We start from the raw sequence: 19,372 nt of genomic DNA, 5'->3' as shown, positions 1-19,372 counted from the left end.
AAAATAATTAATTCTATACCTTCAACCTTGAAATTATGCATGCAGATTACATACAGAGGCACTGATTTTCATATTATTTTAAATAAAATATAAAATACGAATTATTGTTATTTTAATTAAGTAGGTATTGGTACTGATTCTGAGCACAACCTAATTTTATAGTATTCTCATACTCTTCTTACTAATGTAATATGAAAAGGACAGACGCAGTTTGACAGTTATAAATTTTATTTTTAGATGGTGAACCCATGATTTTAGCGCACAGTCGCGAGCCTACTGTTTGTAGCGTGCACTAAAATTTAGAGTCTTTAAATGTAAAGTTCATGTTCTGTCCCTTTTTAGCATTGTTAAAAAGAAAAGGATGCAGATACTCTAAATTTAGGTTACAGAAAGACAACGCAATCGGTGCCAGTATGCTTTCAATACAATGTGAAAATTAATTTTTATTCAACGGAAGGTTTGCACATGAGTAATTTAACATGATGAGTAATTAACGTTACTTCCAAGTGAGCGCATGGAGTCACGGAGGCTTGTCTAAGCGCCATCAACGCGTATCAAGGACAACCCTCAAAGCATTTATAAAACTCCATTTTGTGGCGAGCTACAGGTTGAACTAAATACAAACTTTTTTAAATCGCTTTTGCTCGCGACTTTTCGCATCCGCGTGGACTACGCAAATCTCAATTACCCCCTTAGAGGTCAAATTTTCAAAAATCCTTTCTTAGCGGATGCCTACGGCGTAATAGGATCCGTCCAGTAGTTTGAGGTGTGTGTCGATAGATCAGTCAGTCAATCAGTCAGTCAGTCAAATTTTCCTTTCATATAATACCTACTAGCTTATGCTCGCGACTTCGTCCGCGTGGACTACACAAATTTCCATCCCCTATTTCACCCCCTTAGAGGTTGAGTTTTCAAAAATCCTTTCTTAGCGGATGCCTACGTCATAATAGCTATCTGCTTGCCTTTCAGCCCGATCCGTCCAGTAGTTTTAACTGTGCATTGATAGATCAGTAAGTCAGTCAATCCTTTTATATATTTAAGAAGATGAGAAAGTGTGTTTGTTTGTTTGTTTGTTGGTTTGTAGATTTGTTGGTTTGTAGGTTTGTTGGTTTGTCAACCAATCACGTCGCAACGGAGTAATAGATCGACGTGGTTTTTTGCATGGGTATAGTCAAAGACGTGGAGAGTGGCATAGGCATTTTTATCCCGGAAAATCAAAGAGTTCTCACGGGATTTTTGAAACTTAGTGCTTAGTGAATAAAGTGCGAATTGGCAGACTTTAAACACCTTTGAGAACATTATGAAGAACTCTCAGGTATGCAGGTTTCCTCACGGTGTTTTCCTTCACCATTAAAGCAAGTGATATATTTTTCCATCCTAACTCCGTAAAGTTAGAGGTGCGTGATCGAACACCCAACCTCCGATTAGGAGGCAGACGTCCTAACCAGTAGGCATTCAATAAATCAGCCTGTTTGCGTCCACTGCTGGACATAGGCCTTTCCTAGAGCGCGCCACCACACACGATCCTCCGCCTTCCTCATCCACCCACTTCCCTGCTACCATCAGTCCAGCGGGTTGGAGGTCGTCCCACACTGCGCTTGCCGATACGCGGTCTCCACTCCAGAATACGTCTGCCCCAGCGGCCATCGGTTCTGCGGCAGACGTGGCCTACTTACCCACTATGCCACTTCAGCTGGCTAATTCGTTGAGCTATGTCAGCTCACTATTAATGGTAAAAGTTTTGGTCTCCTTTCGGGGAGTCCGGGGCTTGATGAAAACTTTAATTCCAAAGAATCCAGATACAATTTTTGGGACCACCCTGTATACAACAAAAACTATGTGTACGCTCATGTATAAGAAGTACTTATAATGTACTGCGACCCCCAGGCGCCCAATTAATTGGATCGGTCGGTGTCGTCACCAAATCCTGTTAGTTTCAGCTCTTAACCTCTAAACCCTACCTAAAAACAGACCGCTGTGGATTACCCGGGTAAAGTTACACCATTAGGTAACTTAGTGTAATATTACCCCGTAATTACATTGCTTGATCATGTTTTAACTTGTTTTCCAATTAGTTTCCTTTTATTCCGATTGGAATAGCCTAGTGGTTAAGAAGTCGGGGTCCGGAGGTCGGGGTCACCATAAGGTATACCTACCTTAGTGCAATATTACCCCGTAATCTTGAAAATTGAATAGTTTTATAATTATAGAGTTTGTCTCTTTACTTATTGAATGACCCTCGCACGTAATAGCCTAGGCCCTAGTGGTTAAGAAGTCCACCTCTTATTCAGGAGGTCGGGGGCTCCTCTCCTTTCACTTCACACGGTGAAGAAAAACATCGTGAGGAAACCAGCATGCCTGTGAGTTCTTCATAAGGTTCTCAAAGGAATTTTCAAATTGTAAGGATGTTTGTGGAAATAAATTGAATTGAATTGAATACGGGGCCGCTGTTTTACTATTCATCATCAAGATCAACCCATGGCCAGCCCACCACTGTGTACAACAGGTCACCTCTCAGAATGAGAAAAATTTAGGCCATAATTCACCATGCTGGCCAAGTGAGGATTGGCAGGCAACAGGCTCTTACTCACGTATTTAGTCGACGTAAGCCCGACTACCAATCCGCACATGGCCAGCGTGGTAGACTATGGCCAAAACCCTTATCACTCTGAGAGGAGACCCGTGCTCTGTAGTGAGCCGGCGATGGGTTGATCATGATGGCGATGGTGAAGCCCGACTAGTTTCGAACCCATCTGGGGTACTTTCCAGTCGGGCTTACGTCTACTAAATACGTGAGCATAGTTGTAACAATCTTATGTTTATATGCTACAACTTATCACTTTTTTTGGCGATAACTCAAAAACAACTTTTTGGGGTTGGCCGCTTTTCTGCAAAAAACAGCACAAATCTTCATGTGCTCGGAATCCCAAGCGTCTGGTAATCGTTACAAACCAACGTTCTAAATGTGACTAATGGTAGGAACAAATTGGAGCACGTGATCCTATTGTTTTTTCCGCCGCGCCGCTAAAATTAGCTGCGATGTGCTTTCTGTCAGCTGTCTCTGTATTTACAAACAGCGCGCCTCTACGCGTATATTACATTGTGGTACGAGTCATAGGCGGTTCAAATCCGCTTGCGCTTAAACGCAGTGTGTACTTAGCCTAAGCAGTTCCAGACTCGAAGGTCAAGTCGAACTTCCAACTTTGGTTGATTATTATGATATAAACTCATAGCACGATATTATAATTTTGTATAAGAAAATTATTTTGAGTAACGCTGTTTCATAATTGTTTCATAGTTTCAAAATTATTTTGATTCATAATGCTAAAAAGATAAACTTTTTAGCATTATGAATCAAAACGTTTATTTTGTATGAGATATTTTGTATGGAATATGTATTTATAACATATGCACACTCCAGCATGGGTTTCTACGACTGACACTCGAAGCACTAGCAGCTAGCTACTAAGTAGTTCACTCTTTCTCTTTCTTTTTTTCTATCTTTTTTAGGGGTTTAGTTTTAATTAAACACCTAAAAACTTTAGAGTGTCTATGTCACCTTTCTCATTCTCTCATTATTTTTATCTTTCTGACAGTGACTGTCTCGCGCGAACTAGTATGATAGGTATACTTAGGTGGATTTTCAGGTCGAGCGTGTGTGGCGCAAAAATCCACCTTTGTCATAAACGTATCTACTTTTACAGTCAAAATAAACGTAAGCATCATGCCCAGTTTTTTTTTAAACAACAAGTTAGAGCCTCTCTATCTCATCTAATCGCAAGAATTGGCACAGTTTATAGCATCCATCTGATGCGCACTAACCCTAAATGGCTAATGGAACAGTACGCGGCAGAAAATTAAATGACATTTTGGCTTTGTAGAGCGTTGTAGCTCTGTCACTCATACCTATATGACGTTCTATCTGTCTCAACGATAGAGACAACGCTTTACAAACTGATATCTCCTTCTTAAGGTCAATGTACATTCTTCCGCTTTCTTTAATTTTTATTATAAATATCCTCTACTCTAAGGTTGCCTGGAAGAGATCGCTATCTTAGCTATAAGGCCGCCTATTGTACTTGCAAACATCTTTGTTATATTTCTATTGTTATGGTTTTGGTGTACATGAAAGAATATTTTACTTTATAATCTACTTTTACATTACTTTCTGCCACGTACTGTAGCGGATAGTGTTTTGCTGTTTCCGCTCATGCCTTGCGTCATACGTAGACGGTTTGCCAAAAATCGGTCGCCGTCGTCACGAGCGACCTAGCGAGTACCGCACGAGTCTCCGACCTACGTAGGTACCGCGGCTCGCGACACCTCGCTAGATGAACGATAAATACTCGTAGCAAGGTTCCCGTGCTATTTATACGCTGAGTTACACGGACAATGTCCTAAATCGCGACGCTGAAAACATTCTCACGAAAAATAACGCTTATGAAAACCGTTCTTCGTTATCAACAGATAGACGTCAGAGCTAGCGCGCACCACGGTAAACTTTCGTGCGTTTTTACCCGCAAAATCTGTGAACTATAGAACTATATAGAAGCGCGCGCACTGCGAAATTAATTCCGCACCGGATTTTCATAGATTTAAAATTGCGGGTTTTATAACGCACTGCGATTAAGCAAGCGTAGTATGGGACGCCCTCCAGCACGATGGACCGACGATATAAAGAGGCTGGCGAGAAGTGGCTGGATGAGGAAGGCTGAGGACCGGGTGTGGTGGCGCTCTTTAGGGAAGGCCTATATCCAACAGTGGACGTCCACCGGCTGATGATGATGATGATAATGATGATGAAAACGCACCGCTACTCGCCGCACTGTGGTGCGTGCTAGCTCTTACTGCTGGGCATTATGTCTCTTGTCGAGAGTTCCAATCTCCACTGCCTGAATCTAGCGGCTTCCTGCGACTCGTTAACGACCTCCCTGGCGCAGTGGTAAGCACTGTAGTCTTATTAGTGGGAGGTCCCGGGTTCGATTACTGGCAGAGATTTGAAATTTTATAATTTCTAAATTTCTGGTCTGATCTGGTGGGAGGCTTCGGCTGTGGCTAGTTATCACCCTACCGGCAAAGGCGTGCCGCCAAGCGATTTAGCGTTCCAGTAGGTACGATGCCGTGTATAAACTAAAGGGACATGGGTTTAACAAAAAGTGCCGTACCCCTTCCAGGTTAACCCGCTTTCATCTTAGACTGATGCATCATCACTTACCACCTGGTGAGATTGCAGTCAAGGGCTAACTTGTATGTATAAAAACCAAATTATTGGTAAATTCACATAAATTGGTTTATTTTATAAATTATCTATGCTAAATCGTATTTTAAAAGTACACTTCCTCGAGATATCATATCTATAATGTGTGTATATCTTGCAGCAGATCATTAAATCCCGTTTACGAGCCATCAAAACATTACTGCTACCATCTGATCTGATGGAGTCATCTTTGACGTTCGGAAGAGGAATATTCCCAAGTGGCACATTAAATAATATTATGATTTATGTAATGAATATTTAGGCTGTGATAAATAGTTATTTTTTGAAATAAGTGAGGGAAAGTGTAGCAAACATGTTTTTCGTTTTCATTCCGTACCTCAAAAGGAAAACCTTATGGGATCACTTTGTTGTCTATCTGTCTGTCCGTCGTGTCTGACAAGAAAACCTATAGGGTACTTCCCGTTGACCGAATCATGAAATTTTGTAGAATTAGAATAGAATTGAAATTCGGTAGATCCTATAGCACATGTAAAAGAATAAATCCAAAAACCGTGAAATGTGAATTTCGTGAACACATTTCCTCTTCCTTAATTACCTCTTCAAATTGGAACAGGACACTTGAACTTGAAACTCACACGAGCGAAGACAGAAGACAAAAGCTAATGTAATCCTAAAGCGGTATCATCCCCAAGCTATTACCTCCCATCATTAAACATGCCCTTGGGAGCCAACCTTGTGACGTCAGGGTGCCGCCCTTCATTAGCTAAAAGCTGGCATTGACTTTCCCTCCGCCCGCCCTAAACTAGGAACTGAATTAGGGTCATGGGGTAACTTGATAAAGGTAATCTATTGTTAGCAGGTAAATACGACATTACTTAAATTATTGCCGTCCCTGATTTTGGTAAGTAGGTAACCTACACACTTTCACATGCTACACCAGAGTGAACTAGAGTCGGGGAACTCTCGGTTTGATCATGAATCGACGACGTTATCTAAATATATAAAAGGAAAAGGTGACTGACTGACTGATCTATCAACTGTATGGATTGGGCTGATATTTGGCATGTAGATAGCTATTATGACGTAGGCGTCCGGTTAGAAAAGATTTTTGAAAATTCAACCCCTAAGGGGGTAAAATAGGGATTTGAAATTTAAGTAGTCCACGCGGACGATATCGTGAGCATAGCTAGTAGAAAATAATATGAAGGGGTTGTTATTGAACGATGTGGTTTTTCCTGCATGGGGAAGTCCCACCATAAGCAATTATGGCGTGCATACTGTTCGATATCGGCTAGAAATATTTAGGTACACTATTATTACAAAGAGGCACAATTTTGATATTCAATGGTTATGTTCGGAAATACGCTCGGTTTTTAAAATTCATTCAATTCATAGTTAGCTACATTATCCCCGAGTGCCACGAATGCTTTAGGCCGTAAATTATTTTATCGTGTGGATGAGAAACAGGGCAAAAACTAGTACCTAATTAATTTCAGAAAATCCTCTTACTAAACGAAGCTTGTGCTAGGACTTAGGAATAAGTATAGTACGCGACAGGTCTAGATGGCAGTCAGGGAGTCAATGCCACGTCGTAGGTTGAACCGAGTTTTGAACGCTAAACATTTCGGGTTTGAAAAATACTAAATTACTAAAACTACAAAATGAGGCAAATGGTTATTGGTATTGGATTGTGTTTAGGTAGTATAACAATAACGGTAAGTTTTTGCTAGCGTTCTGGGTACACCCCGTATACTTATTTGACCGTTGCGTTGTGGTCATGTCACTGTTTATAGGTCCAAATCAATAGACTACAGTGAACGCGGAATGCAGAACTCTAGAGTTCTAGGTAGTCGATGTATTTGATAAAATGTAACTGTACTTCTTACAACAGTTAAAGTAGGTACTATCGAATTATTAGGTAAGCAATGCCTATTTGCCAGCATAGACTTCACCCCAGCTGTGAGAAACAAACAAAGAAACAGAATGTTCCGAAACATTGCCCAAATATCAACACGCTATTTTCCAAAAATAAAGAAGTTCAATGGCCGGTCCCGATCAACCTACACTAATTTCAGTGTCGACATTTTCTCAATAAACTTTTCATATTTAATGAAAACGTCTGACGAAATGACGTCATTTTGATGTCAGCCGAAATAAAAATGTACCTACCATCAGCTCGAAACTTCAGTCTAGTGCTGACGTCACTAAAATAGCGGCCACGCGCATTAGCAATTTGCGGTAAGTATATGGGTTGTATATAAGTATAAGTGATTCGTAATGTGCCGCAACTCGTCACAACTTCAGAGTGAACTAGAAGTGAAGGTTTGTCGTCATCTGTACCTAAGATGCAACAAAGTAGAAAAGACGTCAAACCCAAAAATAACTTTGTTACAATTGTTTTTATTTTGGTCTGCAGTAAGGAGTAGTCTTTGTATTACGGAACACTGGTTGTGAAAGAAAAACTTGGAGGTGCTTGTCCGGTTTTAAGCACGTTGTACATTATGTACCTACTACCTGACCCGTCCCGGAGTCATCATCATGATCAACCCATCGCCGGTTCACTACAGACCACGGGTCTTCAACAACAAATTCTATATAAAGACTAAAATTCTAGATAAATATTTAAAAGGCTTAAATAATAATGATAATAATAAAATCTGATGATTCATAATCTTTCTCAAAGTTGAAGATCGTCTCTTTAAGTACCTACCTACTTAGACGATTACATTCAATGTGTGGGAAAAATAAATGTAAAACAATATCTATTTTGGGACTTGAAAAGGGTAAACAATATGCACTGGGTATCGTCTCTCGACTAATTTCAGCGTGTTGTTGATAATAAAAACAAAATTTGCTACTGAAAAACAATTCGCTTTGTTAACGATGATTAAATTACAATAGTTCAGAATTGGGGCCTTGCAGCTATTTTTTTAACAATAGGTACAGTTTTAGTTTTAACCGACTTCCAAAAAGGAGGTGGTACTCAATTCGGCCTGTTTTTTATGTATGTAGATTGTAGGTACATCGATTTTTTCCAGGTTTCAGGACCGATTTACAAATATATTTTTTAATCAACAGTTCATTAATTGTTTCCGTGGTGGTCCCATAAAATTTTCTGGATCCAACTCCTCAATCCTGATGCTGCAGGGTTACTGCCATAATGAATTAATGTTGTAGGTACCAAGCAACGACTTAATGCTTGGACTGCACTCCTAAACTATAGTGATTCAGGACCTACGGATGATGCAATATTATTTTTGGTGTCAAGCAACTACACCATTGAACTTCGGATCCCAACTCCTCACTCCTCAATGCTGATGCTGCAAGGTACTAAACTCCTAACCCGTGGGGATTAGGGAATTTCTAATGGTGAATTGATATTTTAGGTATCAAGCAACGGTTTCATAGAATCATGAAAGGCAGATAGGTAGGTCTTATAGTATACATAAGGGGAAAAATCCGAAAACCGTGAATTTGTGGTTACGTCACAAAAAAAATTAAAATGTAGTCATGAACAAATAATTAGTATTTTCAACTTTCAAAGTAAGATTAATTTACCAAGTGGGGTATCATATGAAAGGGCTTTACTTGTATATTCTAAAAATTCTATACAGATTTATATGCATTTTTATGCATAATAGTTTTTGATTTATCGTGCAAAATGTTGAAAAAATAGGACAGTGGTACGGAACCCACGGTGCGGGAGTGTGACTCGCACTTGGCCGGTTTTTATCGGACCTGCCGCTGTGTTGTGGGTAGAATGCTTCGCGTTCCAGTCGGCGTTGGATTTCAGAAACTGACACCTGACGCGACAGAACTCGTGGAATGGACCCCGCATCAATTAGGATAAGCTTATGTTACAATTAGTTAGTATTTCTTTTCTAAATCTAAATAAATAACAGGAAAAGGTAACTGGCTGACTGACCGACTGTCTGACTGACCAATTGACTGACTGATCTATCAACGCGCAGCTCAAACTACTGGACGGATCGGGCTGTAACTTGGCATGCAGATAGCTATCATGACGTAGACATTCGTTAGGAAAGGATTTTTGAAAATGCATCCCCTAAGGGGGTACAATAGGGGTTTGAAATTTGTGTAGTCCACGCGGAGTCGCAGGCTTAATCTATTTTTAGTAATAAAATTGTAAAGTCGATAGTTTTGCAATTTTGTTGTTTTGTAGGTAGGTACATGGTTTATTTATGTACGAAGCTTTTTTTTTTTATTCGGATACAAGTTAGCCCTTGACTGCAATCTCACCTGATGGTAAGTGATGATGCAGTCTAAGATGATACCGGGCTAACCTGGAAGGGATATGGCAGTTTTTATTAAACCCATACCCCTTTGGTTTCACCGCATCGTACCGGAACGCTAAATCGCTTGGCGGCACGGCTTTGCCGGTAGTGTGGTAACTAGACACGTCCGAAGCCTCCCTCCAGACCAGACCAGAAATTTAGAAATTATAAAATTCCAAATCCTTGCCAGGAATCGAACCCGGGACCTCCCACTTATAAAAGTTAGCACTGCGCCAGGGAGGTCGTCAAAATACTGCTATGTCATCAAGCCAAGATGGCCGTCATCGACCACCGTGTCCTATACTTTCCCGCCAAAACAACGGCGATCAAAAACGTGAGTTTATTAATTATTTTTTCACTTGAATTTTTATTGTTTCTTTTGATGAACCACACTTGCGAAATGAAATGCTGCTAACATTACCATTTATTGTTCTAGTACATTTATAAGATGTTTATAATTATTCTTGTTAGATCTAAGAGTTTTCTCTGTACTTTTTGTCTTTGTGGTTTTAGCTATGAAAGAGTGTAAGTAATAAATTATTGTGAATTAACAGGTGTGGCAATGTTTTTTTGCAACTTCGTAGAACCCATCCATTATTAGACATTACACACTCTTTAACTGTAATTTCGTAAACAAATGTAAGGAAATCTAACAATTTACTTTACATAATAGAAAGATCTTTCACCGTACTATTATGTCCGAGGACCCAGCTGGTCCAAACGTTGTACCTATATATTAGAGCCTCAATAGCTCAACGAGTAAAGGAGTGGACTGAAAACCGAAAGGTGACGGTTCGAACCCCGCCCGTTGCACTATTGTCGTGCCTACTCCTAGCACAAGCCTGACGCTTAGTTGGAGAGGAAAGGGGAATTAGTCATTTCACATGGCTAATATTCTTTTAAGAAAAAAACAAAAAAATTGGAATTTAGTATGGGATGCCTGAGCATCTGATACTTCGTTTATGCTTAGTCATGCTTAGTCAGGTACCTACTATTCGTCGGATAAAAAAAGCTGTGATAGTCTAGCTAGGGGTTGGGACGTCCGCCTTCTAATCGGAGGTCGGGGGTTCGATCCCGGGCATGCACCTCTAACTTTTCGGAGTTATGTGCGTTTTAAGTAAGTAAATTATCACGGTGAAGGAAAACATCGTGGCTTTAAGAGTGAAGGAAAACATCGTGAGGAAACCTGCATGCCTGAGAGTTCTCCATAATGTTCTCAAAGGTGTGTGAAGTCTACCAATCTGCACATGGCCAGCGTGGTAGACTATGGGCAAACCCTTCTCACTCTGAGAGGAGACTCGTGCTCTGCAGTGAGCCAGCGATGAGTTGATCATGATCATGATGATTCCTTGCATGAAAATCCCTTACCGTGCCGTGCCACCCCAATGGATGCAGATCCTTAGATGCAATCTTTAAAACAAGAGTGAATAGGCATCTTCTAGGTAAACGCGTCCTATCTTAGGCCACATCATCACTTCCCATCAGGTGTGATTGTGGTCAAGCGTTTGCCTATAATGTTTTTTTTTCTTAATCGAGGCACAGAAAAGAGACTCATCTCTATAAAAATAAATCGCTAATTGTGTTGCTGATCGCAAATCTCGAGAACAGCTGAACCGATTTCGCTAATTCTTTTTTATAATATTCCTTGAAGTACGAGGATGGTTCTTACGGAGAGAAAATTAAAAAAAAATTGAATCGACTGTTAGGCGGTACGAAGTTCGCCAGGGCAGCTAGTCTATAATATAAAAATGAATCACAAAATGTGTTGCTCATCACAAATCTCGAGAACCGCTGAACCGATTTCGCTAATTCTTTTTCCATAATATTCCTTGAAGTACGAGGATAGTTCTTACGGAGAGAAAAATTTAAAAAAATTCCTGAAAAAGAATCGACTGTTAGGCGGTACGAAATTCGCTGGGGCAGCTAGTAACAAAATAAAAGTGAGTTAAGTCATAAACAATAATGAAAACAAGTGTAGTAGAAATTAACTTTCCTCCCCAATGCCAAAGACATAAAGTCTGCGTTCGATGTCGTAGTCGTTACAAACTTTACGAGCAACAATTAAGTCCTAGGTCATAGCTTTTACTTTGATATACCTAGGTGCCGATTCTGTTGTATACAATCTCTAAACTAAACTAGTTGTGAGCTCGAGAGTTATTTTTATTTTTATTATTTTTGTGAGCTCTTCGATCAGACCTGGGCGCGTTTGGAACCCTCGTAGGTTTAGTTTTAAGTTGACGTAATTAATTATCACCATTTCATATTATTTATCTTACAAATCCAACTTATTGATAACTAAAGAATTTTAAGTAAGAATTAGTTATTACTTTCTAAATCCATGGCGCCAAGTTTAATATAAGGAACACAAAAAATACATATAATACAGATAAAAATGACATGCACGAGAATAAAATAAGGTGCCTTGGGGTAAATGCGAATTTGGGGTAGATGCGAATTTGGGGTTAATGCAACAGTTCGGTTTTTTTTAACGTAAACCTTCGATCAGAGTGCAATAAAAACCAGTTTTGATAAAATTCGGAAATACCCCAAGGCAGATCGCAATCACCCCAATTCCAAGAAAAAATAACCCAATTATTCCCCCAAACTGACAGACACGACAGATTTAAGCAGATAGACAGACAACGAAGTGATCCTATAAGCCTTATAGGATCACTTCGTTGTCTTCGTTGTTCCGTACCTCAAAAGGAAAAAGTAACCCTTTATAGTACAAGGGTTACTTCTTCCTATTGAGGTACGGAACCTTAAATTATAGAGCTAAGTTCAAAGGCAACTCACCGGCATGGTGCAGCGCGGTCTCGAAGGGCGCCCGCTGCAGTCGCTCCTTGCTCTCTGCCAACAAAACACAAATAGATCACAACTCTGCCAACTGTCGGTTCACTACATCGCAAATATTCGATTCAAACGAGGTGATATGGCCGCTGATTTGAAGCCGATCAATTCCGATGACGATCATAAAATCTATAAGTACCCTACACAATATTATCTTTACCTAAGTCTTTGACTATACCTATGCAAAAAATCAGGTCAATCCGTTGCTCCGTGGTGACGTAATGGAAGGACAAATCAACCAACCAACAAACCAATACACTTTCGCATTTATAATAAGCGTACTTACTGATATAAAAAGAAAAGCTCACTGAATAACTGGCTGAATGATCTATCAACGCTGAGCTCAGGCAGTTTTTAATACACCCATGCCTCTTTGGTTTCTACAGGGCATCGTACCGGAACACTATCCGGACACGGACGTCAGCTAGTTAAAAATATAGGTCACTATTTATTGCGCAATATTATGAAAAAAAAATTGTAAAAGAAAAAATACCTAAAAGGATTTATAGGGTGTCATATACCTATTACGAATCACCTATCTTCTCCAGTTAATACCTTTATGTACATCTGCTGATAAGAGGATTAACTCAAAATAATACCAAATTCATTAATAATCCTAATTGTTGTAAGTTAATTATCACGCACTATTTTTACAATAAATTCTATTTTTATCGATGATGGGTTATGCGTAGTTAACTACTTAGTTATTAATTATTCTTATTATTAAAATTATTCTTATCTTAATTATTAAAAAATGTGTCAATTTTTTACACTGCTGCCCAAAAATTAGAGCGGAGCTGCCAGCGTTTCACCGCGCGTTGCTGTGCGTCGCGGCTGGAGAGAATATTGTGAAGCGCAGCGAAGCGACGCGCGGTTCAGCGACGCTAGTGCGACATACCCAGCGGCGCGTCGCGTCGCCTCGTCGCTCGGAAAGATACACGCACATCGTGTTAAGTATTTAATGATAGACCTCAAAATAAATAATGGCCCCGATTCTCTAGTCTCTCTCTAAACTAAATAGTATCTGCATCCTTTTCTTTTTACTAATGCTAAAAAAGGAACGGAACATGACTTTCACATTTAAAGACTCTAAATTTTAGTGCACAATACAAATTTAAACAGTACGTTCGCGAGTGCGTGCTAAAAACACGGGTTTTACCATCTAAAAATTAAATTTAGAAATGTCAAACTGCTTCTGTCCTTTTCATATTACAATAGTAAGAAGAGGGTGCGAATACTCTAAAATTAGGTTGTGCTTAGAATCGGTGCCAATGTAGTTTTAATTTTTGGCACATGACGTATTCCTCATGCTCTTAGGAGTATATCCTCAAAAGTCCCAACCCCTAGGATGTCGGCTTCACCCTTCCCATCTTCACTGTCGCTCATCTTGCGACGTTGTTGTTTGTACGCGAACAGGTATAGAAGTGACGCGCGAGTGACGCGAGCTGCCGCTTGCTGCAGTTGTAGTGCGATAGGTACCGTCGAGCGGCCTGAAGTGACACGCCCTGCAGCGACGCAAAGCGCAGCTCAGGTGCGTAGTGCGTACAGACCTTAAACCTTACCAATATTTATGTCCGCTCTGAATATAGCCGCGTTTTGCGTAATCGTAGAACGTTTTCAGATATCAGCGCACTTAACTCAAGCTGTAGCCTTAACGGTAGGTAGTTTATTGGTCGGAAGAACTAGCATTATTACAATCGCAATTGCTGTGATTGGCTGAATTTATGGTATTCTTGTTACAACAATGCATTGTAGCCAATAGTGAGCAACTTGGCAACTGTCAACCAATTAGAGATTAGAAATGATTACGATCGTCACACCACAATCGAGCCACAGTAGGCAGGTGAGTCACAGTCAAGGGCTAGCTTATCATCAAATGAAAAAAGAGAAAAACGGTTTATAGTTCAGTGAACTGTCAGCAGGTGAACAAATTGACTCGGAGCGTCACGTCATTGACAAAGAGTTCAGAAATAGCTCGCCCTAGAACTAACTTCAGTTGAGTTCGCCTTCGACGAGACCAGCGACGGATGTTTACGTCAGGCTGTGAACAATTATAATGTAGATCTTTTACATCATATGACGACCTCCCTGGTGTAGTGGTGAGTGCTGAGGTCCCAGGTTCGATTCCCGACAGGGGCGATTGGGGAAATTATAATTTCTAAATTGTGTCTGTTCTGGTCTGGTGGGGAACTTCTGCCGTGGCTAGTTATTGCCGTGCCGCCAAGCGATTTACGGTACCGGTACGATGGCGTTTTAAAACCGATAAGGGGTATGGGCTTAATGAAAGAACTGCTACTATACCCCTTCCAAATTAGCCCGCTTTCAGTTTAGACTGATGACTTTCTTGCTTTTTCTTGGGCATTCTGAACCAGTGATAAATTCATTTGACGATTCAAAAGTACTATAAAAGATTTTTGAAAAAAAACCGTGCCTTGACATACGAACAGACGGAGGGACAACATAGTGAAACATAAGAGTTTCTTTGTCCATTAAGAGATAAGGAACTCTAAAAATAGACAGAATATCAAAAATATGTCTTCCAATATAAACAAAAGCTATACTCCCAGACTAGGTATTTCATGAATTTCCAAATGCCACAATTCGAAATTTCGGACAAATTTATTCACCGAATAGATTTTTATCAAAACATGCGTAGGCGCCGCGACGCGTTAATGCAGCAAAGGCTCGCAACGTGTAAACAGATCTAGCGTTTTGCAACAAAACAAAACAAACTGAAAGTCAATTAATTTACACTTGCAATAAAAGATAGGTGGGCCATGACGTCTGTAGATTGTACACGGACTGCAGAGTTAAAGATGAACACATTTATTGGACTACACTTTTATAAACAGTTTTCCATGTGCTAAGTATATTTTCACTTATAAAATACAGGGTGTAATTAGAAAGCTAGCAAAAACTTAGAAAGGTGATAGTTAGTACTGATGATTACTGATACGATACCACAAAAAACACAAAAAAATATTACAAAACTTTTTTTAAAGTTCGCAATCATAGGAAGCTACTTCCTTTATCTATTCGCAATGTATTACAAATAAAACATCTGATTGACGCTAGAGGTTAACGAACGTTGTGTAGATAGATGCCACGTCGTAGGCGGGGCATTGATCCCGAGTTTGCACGCTATACATTGCGGGTTTGAAAGATTCAAAACCACTAAAACTACAAGTATAAAACAAACAGTTATTGGTGTTGGATTGTTTTTAGGTGGTATTATACAGGCATTTTTTGTGTTTTAGGTATAGTATAAATTAAGATCTAAGAGATAAAATTTTATAGGAGCTAGGTACAAACTTGTTGAAGTATGAAATCAATGTCTAACAAGACTTGAAACAATGGTTCCATTAGCTGTAGACATAACAATGGCGGTTACCAACACTATTTTTGATATATTGCCAACAAGTATGTAGCTACTAGCAGACTAGCTACCTTAGTTGTTAGGAGAGCCGATATGTCTCGCCTTCCTCACCTTTTTTTAATTCAGATACAAGTTACCCCTTGACTGCAATCTCACCTGGTGGTAAGTGATGATTCAGTCTAAGATGAGTTTCCTACGCGGCATCGTACCGGAACGCTAAATCGCTTAGCGTCACGGCCTTGCCGGTAGGGTGGTAACAAGCCACGTCCGAGGCCTCCCACCAGAGAGAGAGAGTACACAGTACTCACTCATTAAAGACATTTTGTCCAAATTAAGCTTTTATCTCATACATCAATTAATATAGACTTCAAGTAGTATTTAATATGCCACGAGATGTTTACAACATGCTGTGAAAGTAACCGGTCATATCCAGTTAAATCTGGTTCATAACCAAAATCATCCGGTATTTATTCTCCCCGATTAGCCGGAGCTTGATGACTGTTGATTGGTGTTGATGCGATGGTCAAAGATTATGGGATACTTCACATAAAACCGCTCACGTCACTATCACATTCCAGGATCTTAATTGTGTTGAGTGTGACTGACACCCACACGCAAGCTCTTTTCAAAGCTTTGGGTTAACTAAGTTTAATTAATGATTCTAGAATCATCTATGGTCGTAACTAGCATTGACCGCTGTGGCCGAAATTCGGTCGGAAGGACACTAGTTACTAGTATATTATTGGTTTGTCCTTCAATGACGTGACAACAGATCGACGTGATTTTTTGCAGGGGTATAGTTCTACACAGTGGCGTGCAGATCATAGAGGCATAAATGCACTGCTTACCCCAGTTGTAATAGCTCAATGCATATTTTTCATTATGACTGCATAACCAGGTTAAAATAAACAGGTAACCTACCTAACTAATGCCTACTCTGGCTTCGAACACTGTGCGCGCCACTGGTTCTACAGGGTGTAATCAGAACGCTGGCAAAAACGAAGACAGGTAATAAGTACTGATTACTACAAAAAACGCGAATAAAATTTTTAAAAAAGTCCTATCATTTTTTTTAAATTTGCAAATAAAACATCTGATTGACGCTAGATGTCAACAAACGTTGCGTAAGTAGGCCACTCGGAGTCAATTCAGCGTCGTAGGTGGGGCATTGACCTAAGATTTGTACGCTATACATTGCGGGTTTGAAAAATACTAAATCACTAAAACTACAAAATGAGGCAAATGGTCATTGATATTGGATTGTGTTTAGGTAGTATAACAATAACGGTAAGTTTTTGCTAGCGTTCTAGTTACAGCCTATATTATGTACTTACCTGGAAAGTGACATATGTATTAGAAACTGAAACTTGTTTATAATTTCAGTTATATCCTGTAATTGAACAACAAATACTAAAATAAGATAAATATTATGAAGAAACGAAACTATTTCAATTCTAATAGGTATCAGTATTTTTAACCTAACTTTACAATAATGTTAATAGATGGCGCTAACCTAACTTTACAATAATGTTAATAGATGGCGCTGTAAATATTCCAAATTCCAATAGTATCGAAAATTATGGAATACCGCGAGGTCTTAGTTCGGGGCGAACCACTAGTTTGTATCGACAACACAAGCTATGAGTCTAGGAGGAAAAATAATGACATTAGGTAGGTACCTATACATTTTCTAGTCACCACAACACAATTAGGTTATAGCGTGGTTATGGAAATGCGCCGCCGCACGCAGGCGACGTCACTTCCCCCCCTGGAGAGACGTCTGGGGAGTAATGGTCTAGTTTATGTCATAGAGTTCCACAATCAATACTGTCTGAATCCTTCATATTATAGGCTCAAATATTATCATCATCATCATCATCCGATAGACGTCCACAGCAGGACATAGGTCTCTTGAAGGGACTTCCACACGCCACGGTCTTGCGCCGCCTGAATCCAGCGGCTCCCTACCACTCGTCTGATGTCGTCCGTCCACCTAGTGGGGGGTCTTCTAACACTGCGTCTTCCGGTGCAAGGTCGCCATTCCAGCACCTTGGGACCCCAACGTCTATCAGTTGTACGAACTATGTGCCCCGCCCATTGCCACTTCAGCTTCGCAACCCGTTGAGTTATGTCAGTTACTCTAGTTCTCCTACGGATCTCCTCGTTTCAAATATTATACCAGATAAATAACACCCACCATCGTAGGTATAGTCCGCGACAGGTTGAAATGGCAATCGGGGTATGAGGTGGGGGGGGGGGGGGTGGCCCGCACACCCGCACGTTATCCGCGCTCATCCGCAGGCTGTGCGGGTGTGCGGTGCGTTCGCTCCCCGATTGCCATTTCAACCTGTCGCGTACCTATTATACAGGCATCTATTTGTATAAATGCATTTGCTAAATGAGTTGATTGCTCAGCACCAGAGCCTAGACGTGTTCAATACAAATATAAATAAACTAGCTTATGCTCGCGACTTCGTCCGCGTGGACTACAAAATTTCAAACCCCTATTTCACCCCCTTAGGAGTTGAATTTTCAAAAATCCTTTCTTAGCGGATGCCTACGTCATAATAGCTATCTGCATGCCAAATTTCAGCCCGATCCGTCCAGTAGTTTGAGCTGTGCGTTGATAGATCAGTCAGTCAGTCAGTCAGTCAGTCAGTCAGTCAGTCAGTCAGTCAGTCAGTCAGTCAGTCAGTCACCTTTTCCTTTTATATATATAGATTTATTTCATGTGTAGATCACTAAGACTTATAAGAAACTTTGTGTATATTTTGTTCGAATAGTATAAGTTATTAGTCATAAGTCTAACTTGTAATGCGCTTTGGCACTAGCTGTAAGCATATCAAGCATCTATAATAAAATAAAATAAAAATAAAATAAGTACTACTAGCAATACCTGGTTATGGTTCGCCCATCCGTACTAGATTAGGACCTACTTATAGAGTTCCACGAGAGATTATGACATCATTATTAATGCAGCCTCAATATCGGCTTTACGTGTTTTAATTTGAGCCTCAATAGCTCAACCGGTAAATAAATAAATAAATAAATAACCTTTTATTTGGGACCATAGCGCACAGTACAAAACAGAACAACACCAGACAAACGTACATAAACAAAACAAAAAAAAACACAACAAAAAACAAAGCATGAAGACAAAAAGATCACAAATACTTAACTAATAAGGTAAAGGAGTGGACTGAAAACCGAAAGGTCGACGGTTCAAACCCCGCCCGTAGCACTATTGTCGTACCTACTCCTAGTACAAGCTTCACGCTTAGTTGGAGAGGAAAGGGGAATATTAGTCATTCAACATGGCTAATATTCTTTATTAAAAAAAAAACTTTTTCCCTGATCAAAATATCAGGAAAGCCCCCAAAAGATCCCGTAATCAAAAGTACCTATAGTACCTACTTATTTTTTGTTTGTGTTGAAAATACGTATTTATGTTTGGACGCAAGAGGAAGAGCGGGGACTCTGAGATAGAGGATTTCCAAACTTACTTCGGAGTTCTTGCCACAATTTGAAACGACCTATTTTTGAAAATAACTTTTCATTTTCATTTCCGTTTTTCATTTTAAAAAACAAGGCAATAAACGTTGGGGTTCCAGGGTTTGGGAATGGCGACCTCGC

General features: G+C 39.9%; 2 protein-coding genes across 3 annotated transcripts in view; one reads left to right on the top strand and one right to left on the bottom strand.

Annotated features, from left to right (window-relative positions):
* Positions 1–19,372, top strand: part of ChT (choline transporter) — a 447,845-nt gene that overhangs the window by 312,514 nt on the left and 115,959 nt on the right. The window lies entirely within an intron of this gene.
* LOC117985790 (synaptic vesicle glycoprotein 2B-like) overlaps positions 1–19,372 on the bottom strand; it is a 52,367-nt gene that overhangs the window by 12,652 nt on the left and 20,343 nt on the right. Inside the window, exon 2 of the mRNA XM_034972584.2 lies at positions 12,310–12,363. Coding sequence (XP_034828475.1) covers positions 12,310–12,363 — 54 coding nt within the window. The remainder of the gene's footprint in view (positions 1–12,309; positions 12,364–19,372) is intronic.

The sequence above is a fragment of the Maniola hyperantus genome, chromosome 10 (assembly GCF_902806685.2).
Source record: "Maniola hyperantus chromosome 10, iAphHyp1.2, whole genome shotgun sequence".
NCBI lineage: Eukaryota > Metazoa > Arthropoda > Insecta > Lepidoptera > Nymphalidae > Maniola > Maniola hyperantus.
The sequence above is the reverse complement of the archived record's forward strand: the minus strand, read 5'-3'. Positions and strand labels throughout refer to the sequence as shown.